The 27,986-nt window shown below is 46.0% G+C and overlaps 1 protein-coding gene across 1 annotated transcript in view; it reads right to left on the minus strand.

The window, feature by feature from the left end:
• LOC138468562 (extracellular calcium-sensing receptor-like) overlaps positions 1 to 27,986 on the minus strand; it is a 179,556-nt gene that overhangs the window by 49,319 nt on the left and 102,251 nt on the right. The window contains exons 4-5 of the mRNA XM_069609023.1: positions 25,676 to 26,506; positions 16,975 to 17,781 (exon numbers count right to left, since the gene is read on the minus strand). Of these exons, the coding sequence (XP_069465124.1) occupies positions 16,975 to 17,781; positions 25,676 to 26,506 (1,638 nt within the window). The remainder of the gene's footprint in view (positions 1 to 16,974; positions 17,782 to 25,675; positions 26,507 to 27,986) is intronic.

Genomic DNA, 27,986 nt, shown 5'->3' on the forward strand with positions numbered 1-27,986 from the left:
TAAACTGATGGTGCAGAGAAAGATTTTTTAAGGAGTGGAAGAATAACTGCACTCTTAAATTCAGTGGGAAATGTAGTAGAGGGAAGGGAAAGATTGATGAATCAAGTATGATAATACAACAGCAGAGGGAAGAGACTAGTAATAAGAGGAGATGGGCTTGGGTCTAAAAGAAGCGGTGGGGTGAGCATGTGCAAGATAAGAAGTAGTATCAGATTCACAAATAGAGGAGAATGACGAGAAGAATGAAGAGGAAATGGCGGAGTAATGAAAGATGTAGTGCTAGTGGACAACAAGGAAGAATGTATTAGCACAACTTTGCAAATGAAGATGTTTGCAAAGTCAGAAGGAGTACGTTATAAAGAAAGAGACTGTTCATGAGAGAGGGGAGGGGGCATATGATTTAGAAGTAGAAAAAGACACAGACGGAGCAGACAATTTGAGACAATAAGGTCTGAGGAGTAACTTTTTAGCAGCAACAAGAGTAGAGTCATGAGATGTGTGAATCGTAGAAAGAGAAATTAGGTCTGAGAGGGATTGAATTCTTTTCCATACACGCTGTGCATGTCTCCGTGAGTTACGAAGAGAGCAGAATTCAGTAGTTAACCAGTGTTGGGCAGGGTTGGTTGAAGGGCGGAAAGGGCACGCATGGTGGAGTAAGTACAGAGAAGTGTGAAGGGTAGTATTGAAAGTAGAAAGTGCAGAGTTAATAGAAAGAGAAGCAAAGGTCATTGAAGATGAAAGAGAAGAAGTAAGAGAAGATAAGAAGACTAAGTAATGAAAAGGCTGAAGAATGCGACACAGAAAATATTGTTTAGAAATAATAGAGACAGGGGGCTTGGGAAGTTGAAAAAAGATAAGGAAAATAACATGATCAAAGGAAGAATAAGGATAAGAGGAAACAGATGAGGTTGAAGGCACAGAAGAGAAAATCCGATCCAGATTGGACCTGTAAGAGTGGGATGGAGGAGTTGGATATTGGAAATGATTGTAGGAGTCTATTAACTCAAGAAATGGAGAAGAACAATGAATGGTCGATGGGTGTAGATTAAAGTCTCCAAGAAGAACGTAGAGGAGAGAGGATGCAAGCCTGAGAGCAATGGGTCAGGGTCGGTAAAGAAGGTTGAAGGGATGGCAGGTGAGTGATAGGTAATCCAAAACAAAATGGAGTATGGTTTGGAAAAAGAAAGCACATGATACTCAAAAGAGGAGAACTGTGGTGGAGATCCAGAGATGGAAGAACATTATAGGATGAATTGAACAGCATGAAATTGCCACACCCCCTGCCAAGTTAATGTAGGGAGTGGGGAAAGCTTAAGAGACCAGTGGTTAGTGAAGAGGAAATATTTGTATTGTGATCCAGGTCTCAGTATGACATAGAAAGCACAAATTAAGATAAAAAAAGAATCAAGAATAGAATGAGTTTTGTTAAAAATAGAGTATGCATTGAGAAGGCCTATGGAGATAGGAGGAGGACTGCAGTTAGGAGTAATAGGTATTAGATTATTAGGGTAACTGTAGCAATGAGAGCGAGGTGAGGTATGGAATGATAAGTGAACTGGCATAAATGCAGGATTAGTCAAGAGAAGAAGTAAAGTTAGAAGTAAGAACTGGTAAAAATGAGGAGCAATAAGCTGGAAATTTCTGGAATAAAAGGGCATATAGTCTTTAAGGTAGGCAGTCACAACCAGAGTGGCACTAATTGCTCTAGCTGGAGGGGAACATTATAGATGAGGGGTCAAATCTGACCCTCATGCCCCCCACACGACTCTCTACATGAAGACAGAGAAACGATAGATGTGACTCGCTCTTAGTCCCATCACCGCAATCATCGATACGAAAAATGGTACTCTCTTTCACAACCGTTCAGACCATACCAAATTGAGGTTTTGGACGACATGGAGTTGACATCAATCGATCAGGTTGAGTGACTGGAGAACCAGAAACCAATGATGTCATCACTGACATCACAATGTAGCCGCGTTTATACATGAAGTACATATCCATCCATTCATAAAGCTACATGGACATGCACTAGTTTATTGCATATAGGCACAAAGCACATGCTTATGACTTACTTAGGCAGAGGATGAACTCACATGCATACTTCTACATTCATATCATTTGCCAAAGCTGAAACCGCAAGATGCAGAAGAATTTGTATATATAGCTTACATTTGCTTAAACTGCTACTAACATGGAGAAGCCATAAGGGACACTATAGAAGTTATAGGTCATCAGACCCTGCAAGAGAGCAGACACATTTGAGAAACACTGACAAGCTGGCATGATCGCTGCTACTCGAGGCAAGCAGAAACAGGACACCCATCCAAGGACCAAGGGGAAGCAGGAAAATTCCAGCTACCGCGAAAATGAGCCACTTGCAGAAATTCTGTCTAAAATCCTCATAATTACAGATGAAAGGGTTTCGTTTTGTGGTCTCGACACACGTGACCCGGACAGAGAAAACCGTTCCCAGAAACCAGAGGAAAGAATATAAAAGCGTTGCCCACATTTCATTAAATGACTGCCCTCCCACAGGTTTGGGTGATTAGAGAATGGCAACATAAGACAACACTTCGCATATCCATGCTCTTTCTCATTACCTTGAAGTGGTGTATTCTGTGTGGACTCCCACGGTTGGGAGGACACATTTTGTCCAATCCAAATTCACCTTTAGTGTGGGGGTATAATTTGTTGCACGGGCCAATGATCTTTTGGCAACCCTACAATGGTGGAGCAGCATACAATAGAGACCTGCCCAGGCCCAGAAACCTCTTACTTCGACATTGGAGATGTTCCTGTTAGAGAGGATGCTAAGAGTTATAGGAAGGAGCTGGTAGCAGAATATTGTGAGTATGATGTGAAGAATTAACTACAATAGGATATAGAAGTGCATCTGAACGAGGAATTCAGAAAGTGTGACAAAAAGATGGTAGGAGGTGATTGTCACAAGGTCATTGGAAGAAAATTGAGAAGGGCAAAGGAGCTGTGGAAAGGAGAGGATGGCAGAAGGAAGCATTCCAACACTAGAAGGATAGAAAGAGTTGTTCAGTGGATGCCAGAACAATAGGTTTGGGAGAGAATAATGCGACAGATTGAGGAGGATAGGCATGTCCGGTCTGCACATAGGTTGGCATTAGAGTAGGGATGAGGTATCAGCCAGTGTGGAACCTCGAGGAGCCATTTTAAAATAGAGAGAGTACATTGAGTGTAATGAAAGAGAACATAATAAGGGGTCAGGGTTTAGCCCTCATGTCTTGCCCAATGGCCCTGGCAGTCCCTCGAAATTGCAGTCTCCAGCTCCCACTCAACACAGAGCTACAGTTTTCCCTCAAACTCCAAGATGAATCCCATAAGAGTTTGGCAATGTATATCAGAGCCTGTAACCTGCAGCATGTAGCCGATCAGAAGCAGGGGTTGGAAGCCTTTAAGCTTGTAGCTGAGAGACATTCAGAGACTTTCCAGGGGAGGCGGGGGGAAGGCTGACCTTGGAGAACTAAGAACCTCTTTGTTACCTTTCTCCACCCCATTTATTATCGTCACCCATCTTGTACAGCCATCCTGTATCTTCAGTGGCTCCTGATTCACTTTCTGTGTTTTGCTGTAGGCAAATATCTTGGTTCTGCAAAGAGGGTCTATTAACTAGTTAAATATGCCATGTTTTAATATTGTGTTGATTTTTATTTTAGCTGCATTTTTATTTATGGTTTAATGGAAAAAGTGTTCCTTATCTGAAATAAAGAATATGATGTTGATGACAGAGGAGGGGGATCTGTTTGGTTAGTGGGAGAAGAGGAACCATTCAAGACAGCTTTGCTTATTTGTTGTTGCACACAAGGGCCTGAGCTCTGCTCCTTGGTCTGTTTGGAGTTTTTCTGTGGCACGAGCATCGAGGCATTTGAGTCGAGAGAATACCTATCGCAAAACCTGCAGAATTCTAATGAAAGTTATTGTAAGCATATTTTAAACTCACACACAAGTTAGCAGCCAGTGCTCAAGTCCTAAAATAAAGTGGGGGGGACCCTTACACGCGCGTAGGGAAGGGACGGCACACGAACTGAACAGACACCAGAAGGAAATATGCAAATTCCATTCAAATTATCTTCAACAACTGAGAAAGTGTAAGCATTTGCCAAGAGAACAATTTGTATTATTAAATTGCAGGATACTTAAAAAAGGTACGAACTTTTAGGATTAAGGGCCTTATTATAAGTTGTGCGGAATGGGTTTAACGGCGCCGGTAATGGTGCGGCGCCGTTAAACCCATTCCACCCTATTACGAGGTCCCCTCGCCGGGACCCGCTCTGGACGTCTGGTTTTTCCAGACGTCCATAGCGTGTCCCGCGAGGGGACCAGGGAGCTAACAACAGGCCCGTTCGTAATGGGACCGTAGTTAGCTCCCTCCCCATTCCAATTGAGCCCTATGAGGGCTCGAATGGGAATGGGGAAGGACCAGGCCCAGGTTCCCTGAAGGAGGAAATACCGGGCCCTCCATACCCCATTCAGGGAACCCGGACCCGGACACGATTTTGGAGGCAGCCATGCCCTTATTAAGGGCATGGCTGCCTCCAAAGTCGTAATGAGGCCCAAAGAGTCTTTCACAAAAGACATCCTTTGTTAGGCGAATGTCAATACACAACATTTCAGCATCCATCTGCTACCCTATCTGTTTGGTCTTGTGGCTGAGTGTCTTGCTGCCCAATCGCGTGCACTGGGTTCGGTGCCCAGCCATAACACTGCAGACATCAAATGTGTATTTTTTTTTATTTTAACAGTTCCTAACACACATAAGGGGGGACAACGGCCACCCTTTTGAAAAAGTGGGCGGATGCCGTCTACCCATGTGATCCCTTGGCTTGAGCCTTGTTAACAGCCCTAAGAACCATATTTACTTTGGAGGCAAGAGGCATGCATCAGTCCCCTAATACCAGCATTTGTTGCTAATATTTAGGGACAGCAAAAGTCATGTGTTTCATGTTTTGGTAAAAGATGATAGCATTTTAAGCAAAGCAAAATGTTTGCAGAATCATTGATGGTTATGATCCATCTGCCGTATTGATTGCTCTATGGCACATTTAAATCCAATGGCTGGCAGCGGTAGACTTACAATTAGAATGCGTGCATTATTCAGACCTTAATATGTATACAGAATTCATAATGGACATGAATACTTATTTGTGTGTGCAGGTCAATTTCGTTTTTTGTAGACAAGCTGCCTGTGATTGAGTAACATTGTTGTGATTTTCCCTGTTTAAAGCTGGGCACCCATTTTGTCGTAATTTAACCTTTAAAACCAGTAATTTATATACCTTTATGTTTTGGTCAAAAGGCCTGTTTCTTGCCCAGAATTGTGGGGTGAAACTGTATGTCAGGGGGGTATTATTTTAGCAGTTCCCACTCGACGTAGTAGTCATACTTTAATCAACATTTATTAGAGGGTGTTGACTATACAGTATGTGCGAATGTAATGTCTTGTGCGATTCTGAAAACTGGCATTCCCTTTCACTCTGCTTTACTGTACTGTTTGATGCCTGTGTGAGATCAGTAACTCCCTGGTTCCGGAGAATAAAGAAAGAGCAGTGTCACAGCTGAAATCTCCTCTTTCTTCAGTTCACTGTAACAAACCATTTCATAGAATTATATACCATGCCCAGTAAGCTCTTGGTTGAAAATGGGCCCTGCAACATAAGGGAGACTTAATAAAGTCAGACTTAAATATGCTTTGGCAGCACCAGGGACAAAATCAGAGGAACTAACCACTGAGCAGGTGACAAGAGTGTGTGTCATCCATTCTGAACCCCCTACTGGCATCCAGCCCGGGGAGTCCCAGATAGGGCAGAACTCAGCAGTTGACCAGCATCTTTGCCTCTTTCACTATGAGCCTTGCTTTTCTGTGTCCTGCTACTTATCTGTAAGTACTCAGCTTCACACTCACCATGCACTTCTCATGCTATCTCTTCCTTTGCCTTCTTCTTCTCTCGTCATTCTCCTCTCCTCAGAAACATCTTAAATCTCTTCCCATCCCTATCATCTCTTCTCCTCAACACCACCACGCTTCTCGCTCCACTACTTCCCAAAAGCTACTCCAACCCTAACTTCCATTACACTTCCTCTTCTCGCATCTACCTCCAGGCCTTCTCTATTCCTCAGACTCAATGTCGACGTGCTTTCACACCTCAGCGTCTTTCTATAGCACATTCTGTCTGCAACAAAACCTTCTTTACCTCACACTTCCTCCTGTCTTATTCTCCTTCTCTTGCCCTCGTTACCCTTACTGAATCATGGATCTCTCATTCTGACTCTTCAACCATATCTCCCAACTAATTGACTATCTCCCTCCTGATCACCACCTTACTGTCATTGGTGATGTTACCTCCCCTCTCTCTCTGCTGCGTTAGACACTGACTTTAACTCTCATCTACATAACCACTTACTCTCTTCTGTCCACTCTCTGCCCAGCCATTCAAATGATAACTCTGTTGACCACATTCTCATCTCCTTTTAACTCTATGGGCCTCATTACAAATCGCCCGTTATGGAAACAACGGTGGCGGTAAACCCGCCGCCACCGTTGTTTCCATGCCAGGCAATCACAACTCCTGCAGGCGGGAGGTGATGTTCCCGCCAGGTCTGACCTGGAAACACCGGCAGCATTACGAGATGTTTCCATGATCCACATTCCCATCGAGTCCCATAGGACTCGATGGGAATGGGGATTAACACCATTCCGCCTCCATGATTCCCGGAAAACCGGGATTGTAATGCCCCGGTAATTCCTGGAATCACGGAGGCGGAATGGTAATACGAGTCCGGCGGTAACCAGGCGGTTTTACCGCCTCAGTTACCACCAGACTCGTAATGAGGCCCTCTGACTCTAATATCGCCATCTCTCCTTATCCCTCCAATCAATCTATCGTCTTTGCCTCAATCTTCACTCCAGCATCTTCCTCACTCCCTTGATCTACTATGACTAGTGCACATTTAACTCCTCCAGACTCCCTGACTCTGAAATCTGATCTACACCACTCGTTCTACTCCTATGCTGAACTCATCTTTCCATCCACTGAAGAAGGCTACACTAACTTTAACACTGCTCTATATAGTCCATTTTCCTCTCACTACCCTCTTCCTACACTCACACTTAAATCATCCCCTCCACAGCCCTGGATTACACCTCTCATTTGCACCCTGAAAACAACAATGTGGAAAACCTTTTGCACTTGGAAAAGGTCAAGACAATCCCCGTATCTCCAACTCTATCTCACTGCTTTTCAAAACTATCCCTCTACTTTCGACTCTGCCAAACATGACTTCTATCTCTTTCATTTCCTCTCAATCCTCCCAACATAGGTGCCTCCAAAAATCTATCAACTCTATTCTCTCACCACCTAAACCCACCTCCATCTCCTCTATTTTGCAAATGATCTTGATGTATACTTTGCTTCTAAAATGTCTACAATTCACAATACCCTTGTTACTTACCTTCCACACCCTCCCTCTGTTCACTGTTCTCACCCCACTCCTACCCTCCTCTCTTCCTACTATGTCTTCCTTTTGCCCAGCCAACCCTGATGAGATTCTTGAACTACTCCTCAATGCTAACCCTTCCAGGGCCCCCACTGACCCACTGGTCCTGCACATAGGTCCTTGTGTTGCTCCACATCCTGCTTCCTCTTCAACTCCTCTCTTGACAATGCCATTTTTCTCTTATCCTATGAGACAGATACTGTCATCCCTCTCCTTAAGAACCATGCTCTAGATCCTCACTGTCCTGCCTACTTTACTTGTGTCTCTCTTCTACCACACTATTTCAAAATCCTAGAGTGAGTAGTATTTTATTGACTCACTGAGTTCCTTTATACTCACATCCTCTGGGACCCTCTCCAATATGGCTTCTGACCTCTGAATTCCACAGAGACAGCTCTTCTCAATGTCAGCAACTTCAACTCTTCCACTCATCATGCAAACCTTTCATCTATTATTATTCTTCTCGACCCCTCAGTTATCTTTGATACTGTCGACCATTCTTACCTTCTCTCTACATTATCTCTCCTTGGCATCAGAGATAATGACCTCGCTTGGTTTGCATCATAACCTGCCCTGAGATATTTTCAGGTGTCCTGGAACAGCTGGAGCAACTTCACTCTCTATTTTTTTTTATTTTTGATTATTCGTTATTTTTGGTGCAAGCACCTTTACAACAAACTTAAAAAGTCATAAAAACAACATAAAACAAACGTATGCAAAACATGTATTCACTTACATTTGAGCCCTTTACAACAATTATTAAAACAAACAGATTAAAAGAAAAAGCTTAATTTGACATCAATTATTTTGTTCAGCTAAGCCAATAACACACATGAACACTCAATTCCACATACACATTTTACTATACAATAAAAATTAATTCATGCACAGAACGCCATGCAATAATAACAGAATTAGCAAAAGCACATTCAGAGCCTTGCATCAGTAACCCTATGACCTAGGATCATAGACCTGTTACAAGTAGTAGGTAAACAGGAAACAAAGTGATTCCAGTTAAGTGATGAAATCCCTGTTTAATTATCCAAGACTAGTTTCAATAATTTTTAGCAGAGGACCTAATGCAATGAGTAAAGATTTTTATAACCCCACATACATTTCAGCCATAGGGTTTCCAACCCAAAAGGTAAGTCATTTTTTAAATAATGTGCTAAATGCTGTTCCCTTGCAGAATCAAAAAATGTATAATATAAGGTCAAATACTTCAATGTTTCATACTCTTTATGACAAAATGGACAAATACCATCATTAACAACACCAGTGTCATCCTTCTAGTACCTCATACGTTGTTTCGTTGGAAAAAGGTTCAATCTGAAGTGAACTTCACTCTCTATACTTCAGCTCTTGGTGCCCAGATCTTTTGTTACAGTTTCTCCTATCAGCTCTTTGATGACTATACACAGATCTTTTCCTTTCACTCCTGATCTGGTGAGCTGTTGACAAAAATATCAAACTCTCCCCCTGCCATCAAATATTGGATGGTACCTCACTCGCTCATGCTCAACGCACTGAGACTGATTAGCTGGCTATCTATGAAACAAAGGGCTAAGTATAAACATCCTCTCATCATCTTTAAAACTATCCATTGGCTCATCTCTCACTACCTATCTGCTCATCTCACTGCGGTTTCTCCTCCTCGCTCGTTACGATCATCCTCTGCTCACCTCCTTGCCACTACTCGAGTGCCCTGTACTTCTCATTCTCTATCTCTCTCTCTTTCTCCTCGTTCCTCTACTCTGGAATGCTCTTCCTCTCACTCTCTGTGCTACTCCAACTCTACCACTATTTAACTCCAACCTCAAAGCTCTCCTTCTTTCTGAAGAACCTGTTTTTAGCACTCTACGCTATAGCATCACCCTGCTCCTCTCTCTCCCTACCCATAAGGACAACAGTATAGAACTTTTCCATGACCCTTCCTCCGCCATCCCATACCTATGTTGTTCTCTCCTGTCCTTGTCCAGGGCTTATGTTTCCACCTTCCCCTGCAACATGGTCTTCAAGTCGCATTCTCTCACCCCTTTGTAAATGAAAATGTTCCCTGCTCTGTTATTAATGGTACATTTTGTAAGCAATTTTGTCCCAAAAATGTGTTGCTTTCCCTGTGATGTTTATAAATAAATAACAATACAGAAATATATGTGGGGAATATGAATTAAGTAATATACACCCGTTCTTGGGGCTGAACTGCCTGGTAATGGCCCAGACATAACATGGATTTAACATGGGGCCCGGGCATCCTTACCACATGGTTCAGCCCCATAATTACTGCCTATTTCTATTAGCAACCCTAGGCCAACCCACACTGTACTAAGAGAAATGTCTTTTGAGAAACATGCCCACCCATGCAGAGCCCCTTTTTTCATTTCTATGACAGCCATTTCAGGCGGGAGTTGAATAGAGTCACAGAGACCCCAGGACATCAGGTAAGTGGGAACTGGTAGGGGTAGTTATAGGTGCAGAGAGACGATAGAAGCGGTAGAGCTTATAGAAGATGGCCAGTGGGTGGGTCAAGAACTCTGGTTATTCCGAACCAAGGCCTGCATTGTGTGATTGAGCCCTGGTTTGGAGAAATTTGATTCGCTGGCACACCCACAGAGGGTGCTAATGAATGGATTGACCATAGAACCCAAATGAGAAATATCCAGGAGATGTGGTTTTTCATTTGCGTTCATTTCAGAAATTCACATCCCACCTCCTTCTCGAATGCGCTTGCCTATATCAGGGTGGCCGGACAGCAGGGCAATGGATGCAGAGGCCCGCCCCGCTGCTTGCCTTTGTGTTGTGAGTGTGCACCCAACACCAATGTCTTACAGGCTCCAAGCATCTCTGTGGTTGCAGAGAGCACATTTCACAATGAGAGGACCTTTAAAAATGAAACATGCATATCTATCCTTGTTTGAAGGATGTAAGAGCAATTGGGAAAGCAGCAGCTCAGCCTGCAGCTCTCCCAGGTCAATGAAAATGCATGAAAAGTTCAGAAATTAACCTATCATGTATTGTGCCTTCCTCTCCGCCTACTCAAAACGGCTGCAGGTGAAGGTCTTTGATTTTTCCACATTTCAAAACGCATTTGGTTTGGGATTTTCGATGCACATTGTCATGCACAGAAATGTACCTTTATTTGCACAAATGCTCAAATGCAGTGAAAATAGGCCTTTGAGACTGCACATCTAATATACATACATTTAGATTCCCTTTGTGGATTGGGCTGCACCTTATTACTCTAAGTAGTGCATTTCTTCACTTATGGCTGTATGAGTGTCTGCTCCTAAGTGTGCATTGCTGAACACGAGTGGGTGTCTAGGGGTTGCAATGTAGTATTCTGGTGCAGTTTTATTATGCATATGGTTTGCATGAGGTCTGCAGGATTACAATTGCAAATGGTAATCAGATGGGGTTGGCAATGCCGAGGATGCAGAGATAGACATGGAGGCATGTCTGAGTAGTGAGCATCAGGGGTTTAGGGACTGGAGCCTTCTTTTTCCTAACATGTCCAAAAATGAATTAGCAGTGCAAGTCATCTTTGGTTGTTTGACCACTTTTTGCATTTCATTAGGGAGTTCCTGCTCGGCAAGGTATGTAAAAAGGTCTGATGTTGCTTTGGAAGTATAATGGTCTTCACAGATGCATTGTTTCATTCTGTGGCCAGAAAGAGGCACAGAAAGTTTAGTTGCCAACACGGACCAAGGAGTCTAACATGTGCGCGAGTCATAGGGCCGAACGAAACCCTGTGGCGCAGAAGATATTCGATAATACGCAACTAAGACAAAAAAAAACGCAATTACGCAACTAAGAAAAAACAAACAATTCCTGTAACAGCGCCTCGATGCCTGCGGGCTTTGTGAGCGCTTTATAAATTATAAATAAAATAATAAATAATGACTCTGAGGGCCTGATTCAGAGGTCCGTGTAAAAATAGAAATCTGTTTTCCCAAGCCGGAACAACACATTTCTAAAATGCACCATATTCTGACAGGGAAAGAATGTGATGCAGGGACATGAAAAAAGCTCGGGTTTTGCATGAGCCTGATTTACGGCTTAACAACTGCCCTACAACCATCAGGAATGCAGGGCAGCCACAGGGAGGAGATTCGCCTCCCAACAGCACTGTCTTAGCATGACAGAAAAAGGAGTTAAAATACGACACTTCTGAGGTGTCGTTAAGCACCACTACACCCTTTTCCCCTCAATAAAAATAGCATTTCTTAGACTGCAGCACCACTTTTCTAGTTTAATGAAAGTTTAAGAAAACTTTCTTAAATTAGAACAGTGGCAGTCTGAAATGCTTGCAATGGCACTGAAGCACTTGGTCCCCCAACAATGAAAGATTTTAGAAGCTTTTGCTCCTGGAAAGTATGTCATCTCCCCTACAATACTTCCACCCTCTTCAGAATGGTGGCGCTGGAAACTGGAGGGGAGAATTTCGTAGATCCACACTCTTTTTTTGTCATGAGGTCACAATCGGCCCTTGATAACCCGATTCTTATGTTGGCGCTGTGAGCGTGCTAAAGAGCATGAATCACTACACCAAATCTGGACGCCCAGGCTCCACCACTATTCTCAAGTGGGCCTGGGCCAGGGACATCATTTGGAGGTCGCCAGAGGTCGCAACTGGGCTGAGCTGTGGCTCTTTACATCTGGGGTGGCTGGCTTTCTTGTTCAGGCCCCTTAAAAAAAGAAGAAAAATAAGAACAGGAGTGCCACAAGTCTAACACTTTCAGCACAGACCCTAAATAAGAAAGAATAGGAACACCAAATACTGTGTCTTTCTGGAATTCTATACAATAATTGCTAGACTCATTAAAGGTTTATTTCAGGCACACTTCAGCGGGTGAGTCACTGATTTAGTCTGTTCTTAAACGCCTCACTCAGCCTTTCATCCTTCTGAGGTCGATAGATGAGTACCAACAAGGTTGGGTGATATTGGGTGTATATTTTTTCTATGTAAAGCACTTAAGCATAAGTGCTATATAATAACACATCATTATCATTTGGTCATGGACGTCTGCTTGCATACACAATCATTTGGTAATATGGGCCTATACACACTGATCTTAATGATACATATGGCGATCCATTATTGTATGAAATGTACATCACATAGTGACATCATAACTATATTTTTCATAGTGTACAATGCTATGTGATGTGACTTCCTGTTTTGTCAACGCGTGAAATGTTGTGTTCCATCACCCCCCTTGATATCACTTTGGGGCGGGCTCAAATGACATCACTTCCTGTGATGTCATCAGGGGGGTCAAGGGTCTCATGATGTCACTTCCGCTACCCCTGGCATTTTGGTGAAATGACGTCCCTGTCCTGGGCGTCTTTGTCGTACACCACAGTGCACTGCCTTCATTCTGCCTGTTTTTGACGACGGCCGCTATAAAAATCCTCGGCAGCACTTTCCTTAAATATGACATATTCATTATTAAACGAAAGTGCTGCCGAGAACACAGAGGCACCCGTAGAGGAAGCACATGGAAAACCACATGCTTCTGTGGACTAGATACAAATGTGGCACGAAGCACAGGACAGAACGGAGAATGTGTCAAGGGAAGGTTATAATAGTGGAAGGGATGAAAGGAATTTCCTGGGCAGCAATTCATTTTGACTGGCTTAGCTGGAGAACTTAGGCATTGAATGACCAAACAACAAAAACTAGCATGCCATGCCAAAGGCATATCTACTAGTGCAATATGTGACAAAGTGTGAGGAGAGAGAGGAGGGGGGGAGAGGGAAGGAACGTATGTTCCAATATACTGCGGTACAAGTCATGGCTAGGACAGGAAACAGAGGGAGGACCGAACAGACAGATATTTGAGACAGGAAGTGCAAGGGAGTGGGAGGAAGACAAGTGCACCTAGTCTCGCTGCAGGGGACAGGGTTAAGTATTGAATGTTTGCTCCACCAGGAAACCAGTCAGCGAGCTCAGTAGTTTGGGGAAGAGAAAGAAGGAGGGCAAGAGAGGTGGATTAGGCCAAGCAGATTGCACTAGAAGGAGTGTATTCATGTTCCTGTACCATGCACTTCTATGATTACTTTCCATGCTGCTATGGGCCTGTTGTAATGTGGTTTTATCGTACTGTCTTTATTTGTGCAGGTACTTCATTGTCAGCATCTGTTGAAGCCGCAGCAGAGTCTATGAAAATCCTACCCAAGGAGAAGATAATCTGCCATCGTCAGAGGACCATCAAGTGGATACTGAAATTACACTGTATCAGTACTTTGATGATGAGAGTAATGCAGGCAACATGGCCGATGTAGTGGAGGATGTAGCCATAGAGCACTCATTTGTAGAAGACAGCCTGCTCACCCAGCGACCACTGACGCTTGAGCAGACCAGTGGAAGAACAACAGGTCTGCCCACGGACGACTATTGCCGTCTCCTTGCCACCACAGAAAAATAAACTCTGGCACTCCCTCAAATGCGTTGTTACTTGAAGACTCAGGTGTGCACCCTTAAGAAGGGAAATTCAGTCACACATACGGATATGGCATGTGTAACTGATGCCTTGAATGAAATACAACGAAACATAGGCACACTGTGCTCATCAATTCACTACTGTGGCAGTTGTGGTGAGCAAAAGTGTCAAAATGTACATCCAAACGCAAAAGCAAAACTCAGAAATCATGAATGCTTTGAGGCAGGCAGTGCAAATGTGCAGTGCCACAGTTAAGGGGAATGCATTGTGCCTGCAAACACTGACCGATCTATTGAAAGTGCAGGAAAAGGAGTACTTCCTATTGACGGCCGGCATGGTTGTGCCAATTTTGCCAGAGGACAATCCAGCAGTGGAATCGTTCAGTTCCCCTAGCACCTCTACCAGCAACGATGCCCATGAGGTTGCAGTGCCTAGTCGGCCACAGAGAGAGTGCAGGTGTAAGCATGCTAAAATAGAGCAGTAACAGAAAACATATTGGCAAATGTTTTTGCAACGTTTGGTTACTTAATTTCATTGAACAGTTTTGTAATGTTCATTTGGGTCATGTTTACCATAGTTTAAGGGGTGGAGACAAGGTTATTGATGAGGAAAAGTACTTATGACCAGGCTTGCACATTGAAGATGTTGACGCATCACCATTCAACATCGATGAAAATTGGGCTGGTTGTGTGCACAAGGACCATTTCCTGATGGCGCATCCGAGATAATGTAGACTTCCCATAAAGCAGTCCAGGACACCAATGTGCTTGGTCATACTTTTATTGAGCAAAGTTTCATTTGTTAACAGTTGTCAATACACTTTCAAACTCAATGGGCCTCATTATGAGGTTGGCGGTCCCGCAATAATGGAGCTGATAAGGCAATACCGGCCTCCAATACCGGTCTGTAGTATTACGACCCTAGACGCCGGTCCCACCGGCATCGACAAGAACCCGCTGTGGCCGTGCACCACCGTACCGGCATGCGGGCATGCGCGCGGTTGGCGCGCCCGTAATACCGGCATTCTTGCAACGAAGAGGACACCACGAGTCGCACGGACATGTACATACCGGCATCGAGATGCCAGTAAGAAGGGCCACCATGATGCCGCCAATACCGGCATCGCGGACCACCCGTTAACCGCAAACTGATGTCTAACCAAGTGCCACAGGTGCACACAATCAGCACAGGTGGAGGTAATGGAGTCAGGGCCAGCACAAAAGGAGCACACCCACACACCACACCCCTTTCCAAACCAAAATGCTACCACTTGCACTTGCCATACTGGGGCTGGAGGACATGCCTGCGCTGCTACTCCTTGAGCAGGCAGTACAATAGGCAACACAGAGGAGACGCAGGAGGAGAAGGAGGATGAGACTTGCCCAGCAAATCCCACCAGTGCAGGTAGTTGGTCCCCGCAGACAGCCATCAATTCCACAGATAAGGGCCAATCCATTTGACTTAACCCCAGCACAGATCCACACCCTGTACTGGCTGGACAGCGACACCATCACCAACATAGTGGAATTAATACAGGAAGACTTGGTCAGCCTGATCAACATCCGCACAGCCATCCCCCTCTGCTGAAGGTGGCATCTGTGCTCCACTTCCTGGCCACAGGCACTTACCAACACACATTGGTCCAAATGCATGGCATGTTGCAATCATGCTTCTCTGTTGTGTTAAACCAAGTGCTGGATGCACTACTGAAGCATGCAAGTGCCTACATATCCCTACCACGGACACAACAGGAGGCGAATGCCAAGAAAAAAATCATTCCATGCACTGGCAGGCATGCCCAATGTAATTGGTGCCCTCAACTGCACCCACGTAGAGTTTATAGTCCCACATGCCGTGGAGGTGGTGTACCGTAATCGGAAGCTATACCACTCCATCAATGTGCAGATGGTGTGTGATGCCAGTCAGATAATAACACATTGCTGTGCCAGATACCCAGGATCCACGCATGATGCCATGGTGCTGTGGAACTCCTCACTACCCCGGTACATGGAAGAAGACATTGTACGAAGTGGCTGGCTGTTGGGTGAGTCTGCCCCCTGGGCCATGGGGGTAGAGGGATGGGGGGCTACATGCATATACAAGGGGAATGCCCCCTGGGCCATGGAAGGAGAGGGATGGGGGGGCTACATGCATATGCAAGGGGAATTCCCCCTGGCGCAATGGGAGGAGAGGGATGGGGGGCTACATGCATATGCAAGGGGAATGCCCCCTGGGCCATGGGAGGAGAGGGATGAATGTATCTTGAGTTATCCGCCGCCACACAGCCCTCACATGTGCGTACATAATTGCCCTAGTTAAAATGCATTGGGGGGCCTGGTGGTTTAAATGCTTAGGACCCTAGGTCATGTATGTCACCCAAGTCTCGCACCATGGATTGGCAGGCAAAGTACAGGGCTGATGCACATGTGGAACGTACCATTGCCACCTGACACGGAGCTGCCACCACCTGGTGAAGTAGAAGGAGAGCAAGGAGTAGATGTTGGACATAGACCAGGACATGATACACGTGAGGGTCGTGCAGTGCGGAAATTGGTTAAAGACCAATCATTCTGATGTACTTGGATGCAGAGGGTGTCATGTATTGGAAACTGTGGGCACTGGGTGTGTGGGTATATGGGCACAGTTCACTATGAAGCAATACATTGACAAACAACAAATAAGCAATGTCCACTCGTGATGTCTTGTACACAACAGGTGTATTAGTGAGATTATTTGTACAACATGATTCAACAATCCACGCCCCAACACCCCTAACCCTCCCCCCACACACCCCCACTCTACCCCCACACCCCCCAACATCCCCAGTACTACACCCACCACCACCCTCCACCCTCCCCCTAACACCCAAAGTCAACAATGGCACAACATGTGTCTGCATGTATTCGTAAAGAGAATCTGCAGGGTGGCCCTGCTACTGTGGCGCCCCCTTCAGAGGTGGGGGTTGGATATCTGAGTGCCATGCACTTCGCAGGGACCTGCACACGGGGCTGGTCTGCCTGGAACTCCCTGGCGTGGTCAATGAGCCAGATGGTTGTGACCCTAAATCCGGAGTTTGCCGCTGCTCCATGCTGTCAGGAATCCTGGTGAGGATCTGTCCCAAGGCATTGAAGCCATTGTGCACTTGCTGTGTACTTGAGCTGATGGTCAGGATTACGGCCGCAGTGCTGTCATGGATGACACGGTGTGCTGTCTCCCCTTCAGCAAGGTACTGCTTGACATAGCCTTGCATCTCCTCCTGCCGGCCCTCCATCCTGGACAGACATCCCTCAAGGTCCCGTATGGCAGTTTGGGTGGTGGTTGGTGGGTTATGTGGTGGTACCGCATTCAATATGGGGCTGTGCAATGTCAGAGACCACTCACCATGGCTGCCCTGTTCGGATGAATCCCGGCAAGGGGTGTCCTGTGGGGTGACCTGCGAGCTAGATGTTCGGCATACAGGCTCTGAGTGGACGAGTTCTGCATTGCCGTCATTGTCAGGGTCAGCTTCCTCATCGACAATATGCTGTGCCGATGCAGCTATCTCCCCAATTGTGCTTGCAGCAGCAGACTGTGTGCCATCGTCCATGCCAGATGTGTCCTCGGCCTGTGTCGATTGTGTGTCCGGGGTTGCAGGGGCAGGTGTCTGCTCGTCCTGTGTGGGTTGCAGTGTGGCTGGTAGGGCACTGGTTGTTGTCCCGCTTGCCCCTTGGTCCACTTGATGTAGATGGTCCGGTGCCATCACCTTGCCACCTTGCCCTTTTGGCTGGTGTTGTGCATTGTGCCTTTCACTGTGCTTCTTCGCTTTCTGCATCTGCACCAGTGGGGGACAGAGAGTGGCAGGGCATCAGTGATGGTGGTGCATGCATCACGCATGCGCTTGTCTTTGTGCAGGTGGTGCCATGTGATCAGTTGCATGCCTGGCTTCGCAGCGGACTGGGTACATGCAAGGTTGGGGGGTGTTGTTTGGAATCGTGCAGGTGCTCACATGTACACCATGGTGGCTGCTGTTGGGCCTTGATGTGTGTTGGGAGTGACGTGCTGTGTGACACGTGCAGGTCATCTGTGTATCGGGTGTGTATTTGTGTATGGGCGCAGCATGCAGCATGCATTGGGATGTGATAGTGGTGTGCCCAGCATGTGTATATGGATATGTGTTGGTGTGCATGATGGGCCATTTATTGGCTGCCGTTGCTGTCACATTTGGAGGTCAATGGTGATGATTAGTTGTCATGTGTTTGTAGGGACACTCACCTTCACCTGCCAATGTTGGCACGCCAAACTCAGCTCCACCAACTCCTTCAATAGACTCCACATCTATGGCTGAGCTGCAAGTCTCCTCCCATCTGGCCAATTTCACTGGTGAGTGAGGTCCTCCACCAGTTGCCAGCCCCTGGCTCCGATTGGCCGACAGGATATTCCGAACTCTCAGCCTGAGGTCATCCCATCTTTTTTTGCAATTGCGCTCTGTGCGTGCAGTGGTGCCGACTGCACTTACTTTCCGGCCAACTTCTTCCCAGATGGCCTTCTTCTTCAACTGGGCTGGACGCCTGAGGTCGCTGCAGGACACCACATCAGCATTCGCCACTAGGGTGTCAGCTAACATGTTCGGCTCTTCATCCTTGATCCGTGGTTTACGCAGCCGGGCAGTGCCTTTCTGGGTAGACTTCGACATTTTGTCCGTGGTGTGCTAGGAGTTCTGGTGCTGAAGGTCCTGTATGTGGAGGATGGCAATGAATTGTGTTTTTGAACATGGCCGCCTAACCATTTCCCGTTCCGGCACGATGATGTTACTTCCGGGTCCGGTAATAACATGCCCGTTCTTAGCACTATGTTAATACCGGTACCGCTATTTGGGGGTTGCCGAGGCCAGAGCCGTTATGTGCGCATTCATTGATGCCTTTATCTGGGGGCTCGGGCACTCTTAATCACCCGCTGTTTGCGGGTTCGAGCCAAGACGGACATGTTATTAACGGCATGCCGTGAATGGCTGCTTTTTAGCGCCAAGCTCGTAATGAGGCCCAATGGCACTAACGTGTGTTGTCCTATTTTCGCACATGTTGCACAATCATACATTTCATCCATGTTCTCATAATTATGTTCAAACTTTGCAATGACCACCGTCCAGTGGTGTCACATGAAAAAATTACATCACTACGAACATTGCGCCCATTGTCTTCATACTCGTCATTGCGTATGGGGTCCTCCTCCTTGTCCACCTCCTCTGATATTCCATCCACTGGCTCAGGCAGTCAGCGTTGAATGGCTAAATTATGCAGCATGCAGCACAGCACTCCAATTTTGCAAACTGTGTCTGGAGCATACATGATATCCCCTCCAGACACATGCAAACACCTAAAACAACTTTTTAAGAGGCCAAGCATCTGTTCGATTGTGTTCCTTGTCCTCATACGTGCTGTATTATATTTCTGTTCAGATGCTGTGTTTTCATTCAAGATTGGTGTCATTAGCCACGGTTTCAAGGGGTATGCAGTCAGTTTATGTCTGACGACAAGCCACTCATTACCACGGGCAAGTTGCTGCTACACATAATGAATGCATCATGTGCAGACCCAGGGAAGTTGGTTTAGCAATCAGTCATTTGCAAATCTGCATGGCATGTCATCTGAATGTTCATTGAGTACTGCATTTTCTGATTTCTAAACGTTTTCTCCCTTTCATGGGGTGGTACTATGCGCACATGAGTGCAATCTATTGCCCCTACAATGTTGGAGAACACAACTATTGCAAAAAAAACACACTTCACAGCAGCAACCTCAACTTCCATAAGTGGGAAAGTAATGAACTTGGATATGTGCTGTAACAGTGCAGCCAAAACCACTTGCACATTTTTGCAGAAACTTGGCTGCAACATCCATGCTGCCATTGCAACATTGCCCTGTACGATACAGTTACACAAATGTGAAGCAGTGCCATTACTTTGACAAAAGATGGAATAGCTGTAGTCTTATTGGTGCTTCCTTCCAGCTCCTTCTTTTATAGCTCTACCAAATACATAATTGCATCAGTATACAGCCAGTAAAGCTGAATGATGTGTTCGGATGACATGTTGAACAAATTCACCCTGGTGCAATATATACATTCTTTATTTGGACGCCTTCTTCTTTGTCTGGGAGGTGGGAGCTCAGCCAGCACATTCACCACTGTTGGTTGCACAGGTTGCTCATTTTTTGGCATGCTTACGACAAGCTAAAAAGTGCACTGCAAAAGCATTCGACATGGGTGCTGGATATGCATGGCCACTGTTCTTTGTAGAAACTGCACACACTACTGGGTATGTGTACGCTAGCAGTTGATGTTCATATAGCACCTGAACAGAAAAGATTAAAAAATGAAGTACGAAAATGATAACCACACATTCCACACCTATTCATGTATTTGCGACAACAGGTTACCTAAGTCAGCACCTTTCGAAGTGTCACCACATTGTGAGCTACACGCTGCAAACACATACAACAATCAGAAATGTGTAGCTCAAAGAGGAAATAACAACACAAGGCCAAACATAACGGTGCAAATGTGATGCCTCCCAGCAATCCTGGTTTGCATATGGTGTCTCCCTTTTCCCCATGCTGCAGCACCTGGCAAAAGGCATGCACATCCATCGTGCCCCCAGGTAGCACACTTCATTCCCTCTTTCTTATGGATAATAGTGCACTTGTGTGGTGCACACCATTTGATCACAGCGCATATGGTGCTCTTAAGTATTATCTAGTGGACTACCCATTCCACCATACTAACATCCGCCACCAAACAGAAGGTACGTTAAGTGAAATCCAACTTCACAAATGTACATACATGGCAATGTGAGAAACACATTCATCAAGTATATAAGTCCTTCATTCATTTGCACGTTCCCCAATAGCACACTCTTCCATTCACACTCTTGTGGTTCAGACAACAGTCTAAACTAGGTACACACTTGTGTAGACTTAAAATTGCCCTTTGCGGAAATGTAGAAGTCTACACAGCACCCTTTCTGCCACTGGCGCCAGAACTACAGCATTTCTGCACATGCTTTAATACAATAATGTGCCAGCTGTATGCCAATATTCACAATTACCCACATATTACATTAATAATTACCTACCCACCCATCCCAACCTGCCTATTATTAATCTTAACCCACCCACCTTCACTCAGGGACAAGCTTCCTATGAAACGGTGCCGTATATGTGCGCTAATTTAACGCACATTAAAAAGTGGAGGAGTACCACAAGAATACCCGTCTTAAATGGCAGGTAATGAATGTGCAGTTGCTGGGTTGGTTTCCCACCTATCCTAGCAACCCGCCACATATATTCCGAAAGTGGTGCATTCATTTTGACTTCAGAAGAATGCTCCACCTTCAGAATATGTCTTAAGTACCGCAAAGGTTGTTAACGCTTTCTCCAACCTTTTCGGTACTTAACACCCACCTTAGACTCGGCTCTGAGTCACCGTGCAATTGTGTTTGCTCTTTCAGTGAATATGAATGTTTAATGAACGTTTGCAGATTCTAAGATGGTCACAATAGGACGGATTCTCAAAAAAAGAGGCTTCTTAAAATATCACAGAAGAGGTTCTATTATTAGGTTCCCCAATACTGGAAACGTTTTAGTGTTAAAAGTGTCCTGTTAATTTCTAGAGGGCTTCGCTTCTTCGAACAGGTTTTTCTATACAGCCGCCTTGCATAAAATAATATCGCTAGCATGCTTCTGACACTTATGTATAACAGGCTTGCAGAGTCCATGTGGTTGCTGGAAGCACATTTCACAGTGAGATGGACTGTCATTGCGAAATGGGAAAAACAGACCAAAACATTTCTATCCCTCTTTGAGTCATAGATATGCATTGGGACAGCAGCGATTCACCGTGTCATGCATTGTGCCCCTCATGAGCTTGTTTTCGACAAATGTACAAGTGCATCTTGTTTGTGATGCTATTCAAATTAATCAGAGCTATGCACCTGCGCATCACAGTAAAAGAGGGCCTCTGAGTTTGTGCATGCATGATACATACATTCTGGTGAACTTTGTGCAACATTTCTGGTGCAAGTGGGTGCATTTTCACATCCAATCACATCCTATCCACAAAAAAATAGTTTACGAATCGGTCCCAATGTATTTATGTAAGAAATGAGTTAGTGTAAAGTTTCTTTGGGAATAGGAACATGCTTATCAGTGTTCCGTCAAATAACCATGCTCCAAATGTTGATAAACTTTTGATGAGTGACTTAGAGGTTAAACACTACTTAAGAAGAAGCCATGACTTCCTCGGGATTCCCATTGTTCCTGCATTGATTCCATGTTTGTGTTTGTAGTGTGTCTATGGCCCGGTGCTTTCTGATCCAAGGATCCTTCTGCTTGCATTGTGCCCAGGCAAAGCGCTAAAATCACTACCTCTATGGCTTACTTACAAGCTAAGACTCAGACATTGGGTCTGGGTGCACTTTGCAAGGTAGAATTTTGGAAAGGTTTACTGTTGTAAGTGGAAAAAGGACAGAGCTCCTTTAAGAAGAAAGCCCAGGACTATGGGAGGGGGTGGGAGGCAGGAGGAAGGGGAGGAGCAGGGGAAGGGAAACGGGAGTCAAGAGGTAGGAGGAATAAAGAAAGGTTGAACATGATGTGGCTCTGTGTTTCATGGTATGCATGGGCGCTGGCGAGTGCTGAGTCCCCCACAACAACTGGCGACGAGGGGAAACGTCCTGCGCCGTGGAGGAAAAGGTACAGGTGACACCCCATGCGGGAGGTAGAAGGGCCTGGGTGCCCAGCAGCAGTGGGGGCCCGTGCGCACAGCAATAATGGAGGGCCCGGACGCCCAGCACCAATGGGGACCCGTGCGCCCAGCAGAACAGGAAGACGGAGGGCCCGTGAGCCGTGCAACGGAGGAGTACAGGTGCAGGACCTGCATGCGCACCAGCATCCGGGGGCCCATGTGCCCGCAGTGACCGAGGGCCGGCGCGCCCGCAGTAACAGAGGGCCTGTGCGCCTGTAGTGTGGAAGGGCCCGTGAGCCCAGCAGTGAAAGCGGGCCCGTGAGCCCAGCAGTGAAAGTGGGCCCGTGAGCCCAGTGGTGTGGAAGGGCCTGTGAGCCCAGCAGTGGAGGAGGGCCCGTGAGCCCAGCAGTGTGGAAGGGCCCGTGAGCCCAGCAGTGAAAGTGGGCCTATGAGCCCAACGGTGAAAGTGGGCCCGTGCGCCCAGCAGTGGGGCCCATGCACCCTGTGACAAGGAAAAGGGCCGTGTGCCCTGCAAGTGAAAAGGGCCGGCGCGCCCGACACACCGTGAGGGCCCGTTTGTCCAGCTGCTTGGCAAGCGGAAAGGAGGGCCCATGTGCCCAGCTGTCAGAAGAGGGCCCGCGAGCCCTGCAAGTGAAGAGGGCCCATGTGCCCGAGAGACATCACAGGCACTGTTCGGGTGGTCCGTGTGTGCATCCCCCACAGCCACCCAGCAGGAGAGAGGAGAACACCGCTGCGGCATCCCGACGCCACACTTTAGGATCGACCACTGCATCCTGGCCACACAGAAGACTGCAGGTGAGCGGATCGCAGAGGACGCTTCCACCAACGCACAAGGTACTCCGGCAAGTGCAAGCATAGTAAAGACACGTGGGGAAAGCGCATCCCGCGTCTCCCGTCTGTGACATTATTATAAACAAGCGTGGGGTTTCGCAATCACACCCCGCGTCTCCCATTACGTGACACCTTTAAAATAAAAAAAAAGGAAAGTGGGACGAAAATTATAGTAGACTCATTCACAACCCACGAGTACACATACCAGGTTCAAAACAGCAGCAAGGACAAACACACGCTGTGCAGGAGTTAAGTGACCTGAGAATGGCCCAGAACTGCGCCCTAGCAGCAACAAAAGTAACCAACCAGAGCCAGCACACAAAGGGGCACCCAGCATTTTGTTAACCCCCTTGACTACCCCAACCAACGCACTCATGGGAAACTCCCATAAATAAGAATAAGCACGCAAAGGTGCATCCAGCACCCTGCCAACACCCTGACTGCCCCGACCAACGCTAGCAACTAAGGGCAACGCGCTACTTGAGAGATTAAAAGTGACCGCCCACCACCCCGCCCATTTGGCCACTGTGACACAAAGGTCACAAGAACATTGTACGAGGACTACGGAGCGCTGACCCTCAGGCCCACAGAGGGACAGCCACTGACCACCACGGCGGACCCAATACTACCCAGGTCAACAGAAGAGAAGGACATGCACAGGAAATAAAAAGAAGACAGACATGGAAAGCTGCCCGAATTGACACGTACCAGCAGCAGAGAAGACCCATACCAGGCAGGACCGACAACAGTGAAAGTAAAAGCAACACCGCCCATACAAACCAAAAGACCAAACACCGAGATCTGCTGCCAAAGACCGCACACAAGTGCACAGCGACTCCATACCCAAACTAAACACCGGCCACCATGACTGACCTAGCACAAGCAGATGTCGACGCAAGTGCTCAAACCCTAGCAGACTTGGGCCTCACGTCATATGCCACCGTCATGAGAAGGCCCAACCCATTCGCCTTGATCCCGCACCACGACCGAGGAACAAGATGGGAGGAATGGGTTGAAGAATTTGAAGACTTTGTAGGAGCAATTAGGAACAAAGACCCGCCAAACAAACTCAGCATATTTAGGAACTTGGTTAGAAAAGGGGTAAAGGACATCATCAAGACAATCCCAGCCACAGACAAAACCACGTACCAACGTCTCCTCGATGCAATCAACGACAAACTCATAGTAGGATCCAACAAAGACTACAAACGCCTTGCATTCAACCAACACAGTCAACGTCCACACAAATCCATTGGAGAGTTCATCATACGTCTCCAGCAGAAGGTAGGAAAACACCTTCTCATAAAACCCCTACCCCTAGTGAAAATACTCAATCTGGCAAAAACGTACGAGAGAGTTGACGCACAGGCAGACGCCATTGAAAGGAAAGTAGAACGCAACGCCATCGCAGCCCTCACGGAAGAGCGACCGCAATACTCTGAGCCCACTCGACCCTGGAGAAGAAGGAAACTGAGAAGACACTGGCCAGAATGCCCGGACACAGAGCAATGCCACGGGCCAGGGTGGAAACACACCCACAGACAACCATACCCAGCCTTTGGACGAACATGCTGGCGCTGTAGCCAGGAAGGTCACCTTCAGAGAAGGTGCAGGACAAGACCACCCACAAGCTCGACATGCCAACCCACACCCCAGGCAAGAGACCAGAGTGCACCTAGAGCACGGTTAGGAGGAAGGGGAGGAGCAGGGGAAGGGAAACAGGAGTCAAGAGGTAAGAGGAATAAAGAAAGGTTGAACATGATGGTGGCTCTGTGTTTCATGGTATGTGTGGTCGTTGGCGAATGCTGAGTCCCCCACAACATTTACTCAGTCCTTCATTGTTCTGAGGTTGATACATTGAGTACTATTGAATTTGATAATATTAGCATCTATGATCACGTCTCTTAGAAGCTGGAGTAATCTGGCATGATTCACTTGGGATATTATTATTTCTTTTTTGTGGAATTATGTATAATTAATGCATTTAATTAACAAGATAGGTTGACTTTTCTTTTATAGCAAAGGACTTAGAAAAGATTTGGACTTATAGAAATGAAATAATGATATCTGCAATAGGTTGTGAATTTAGATCATTTGTCTATGGGCCCTGGCAATTGAAAAGAAGGGGTTTACTGTACCTGCCATGGTTTGAAGTCTGATTTATCATGACAGCTACCATACGTAAATGCAGATCCAGTCTTCTTGCAGAATGTGAGGTTGTGTAAGGCCCAAGCAATGGCATGTACTGCATTGTAGACATTGTATGCAACTCTTGCATTCAATACAAAAGTATAGTCATTGTGAATACCCTCCAGTTTCTCATCCCCTGTGCACAGAGCTGACGTGTTATTGAGAATGTCAATGGCCAGCTTATCGTCAAGCCATTTGCATCCAAAAATCTCTTCCCAAAACTTTCCCATGAAACCATTGAATGCAGATCTTGAAGGATTGACACTGGTGAGATGCTCCTCAAATCCTGGAATCACTCCACTTCGAATAGCAAATCCGATTGTGCCAGCAAGGAATTCTGAGTATCTCTCCATGGAAAGGGGAGCAGATGTAGACCAAGCTTCACTGGCGATCCAGGTCTTCCCTGTCACATTGCGTATCACCATCTCATCTATTAAAGGGATCAGCCCAGCATCACTGCAGAAGATGACAACGGCACTGGCGGTGGAGTGTTCAATCACCTGTATAATGTGCAAGGCATTCCGGTCGGCCTGGTGTAGGATGATATTTTCTGAGAAAGCAATGCAGATTCCAGCTTTGGCAAGCTCTTGTTTCAATATCTGAACACCCTGTTGGCCATAGTCATTGTCTTCAATCAGGAGACCCACCCAGGTCCAGCCAAAGTACACCAGCAGCTGAGCCAGTCCCTGGGACTGGAAGTCATCACTGGGGATGGTGCGGAAAAAGGAAGGAAATTGGTTCCGGTCACTCAAGACGGGACTGGAGGAAAAATAACTGATCTGCAAAGAAAAAGAAATGTTAAAGAAAGATCATCGCAACCAACAATTGTGGATGAGTAAGACTAAGGCAAAGTCGCAACAGTGTTTTTAACCAACGTTTGACGGGAGGCTTTCTGATCACTGCTGGCACCCACAAGCATATTACAATGATATGAAGTTTCTATGTGGTCTTAATATGATATAAATGCCCTTCACTCCTTTCACGTGTCTTGACGTTCATTTTAGGGTGCATATCTTGGGTGATCTGTAATTAACTCATGGTAATGATATATAGGATATATTTTAATGCTATGTTATTTTGTGTGCAGTCCCATGTGATTAATAGTTTAGGTGTCAGATCTGGGAGGACAGGGGGGCAGTTGCCCCCTTTAGGCAATTCATCATGTCCCGGCATCACCCATTCCCCAGTCATTCTCAGGCTGGCACTTTTCCTTGCACTTTTGTTCAACAAAACAAACTATGAGACAGAAAGGGCAAAGCCTACGTGTGACATGTTGTCATGCTCACTACACGATAGGCACATTTTGCTCTGCACCAATTTCTGATCTGGACCCATGTGTTCAAATGACTGCTCTGCCACAATGCCTCCCGCTGCCCCCACAAGACCATGTACAGGAATAAAAGTGGGATGAGTGTAAAGGTAAGATATCTTAAAAGATGAATGAATCTTAGCAACAATGACAACTCACTACTGACTGAGGCCTGTGATGTATAGACATGGGTAAATCGATGGCAAATCTGCCATTTCACCACTAAACTAATTTACTGTTACCACCACTTGGGCCAGTGACATTAGCATAGGCGTAGGAGTGGAGGTATAGTGGTGTAAATTCCCATATGTGGCTTCCACGGCATTCTATGGGGATTTTTGGTTGATTTACTCTGAGTGGAAATACCGCCAGGTAAATCCACCAATTTATGAAGTTTAGGTGGACAATTTACCTACAGCATTTATATGGAGGTAAATACTCCACTTTACCTCTAAACTCGAGCTGTGGCAGTGCAGGATTAGTGGCAATAATTTGTTTACCACCTAAAAATACACCAATAACTGAATTATTGCCACTTTTTTACCACACCACAATGTAAATGGATTTGTTAGCATACTCTGTTTTCTTTCCAGTCATGGTCAGTTTGGTATAGGACAAAAGACAACCCTAAAAGTGAAAAAAAGCAGTCCCCTCACAATTAAAATAGAAATTGACAAAATGGATTGTACATGCTGAGGAACAAGCACACGGTAGATATACACATGAGGCATCTGGCTAGGTGCTGTTACAGGCACACAAGAGTGATTCTGGCAGCACTACAAGAATTACCAAGGCCACAAAGTAATGCAGACAGTGATGGAGTCAGAGGGAAGCTGTGACCATACCTCCACTGGCATCAACGAAGTGATGTATAGTTTTAATCGGGCATATATTTTGAACGTGTCATCATGAAAGTGATTTTCAATCCAAGTACTGGCTTATTTAGGTTG

The sequence above is a fragment of the Ambystoma mexicanum genome, chromosome 1p (assembly GCF_040938575.1).
Source record: "Ambystoma mexicanum isolate Mex_15411 chromosome 1p, UKY_AmexF1_1, whole genome shotgun sequence".
NCBI lineage: Eukaryota > Metazoa > Chordata > Amphibia > Caudata > Ambystomatidae > Ambystoma > Ambystoma mexicanum.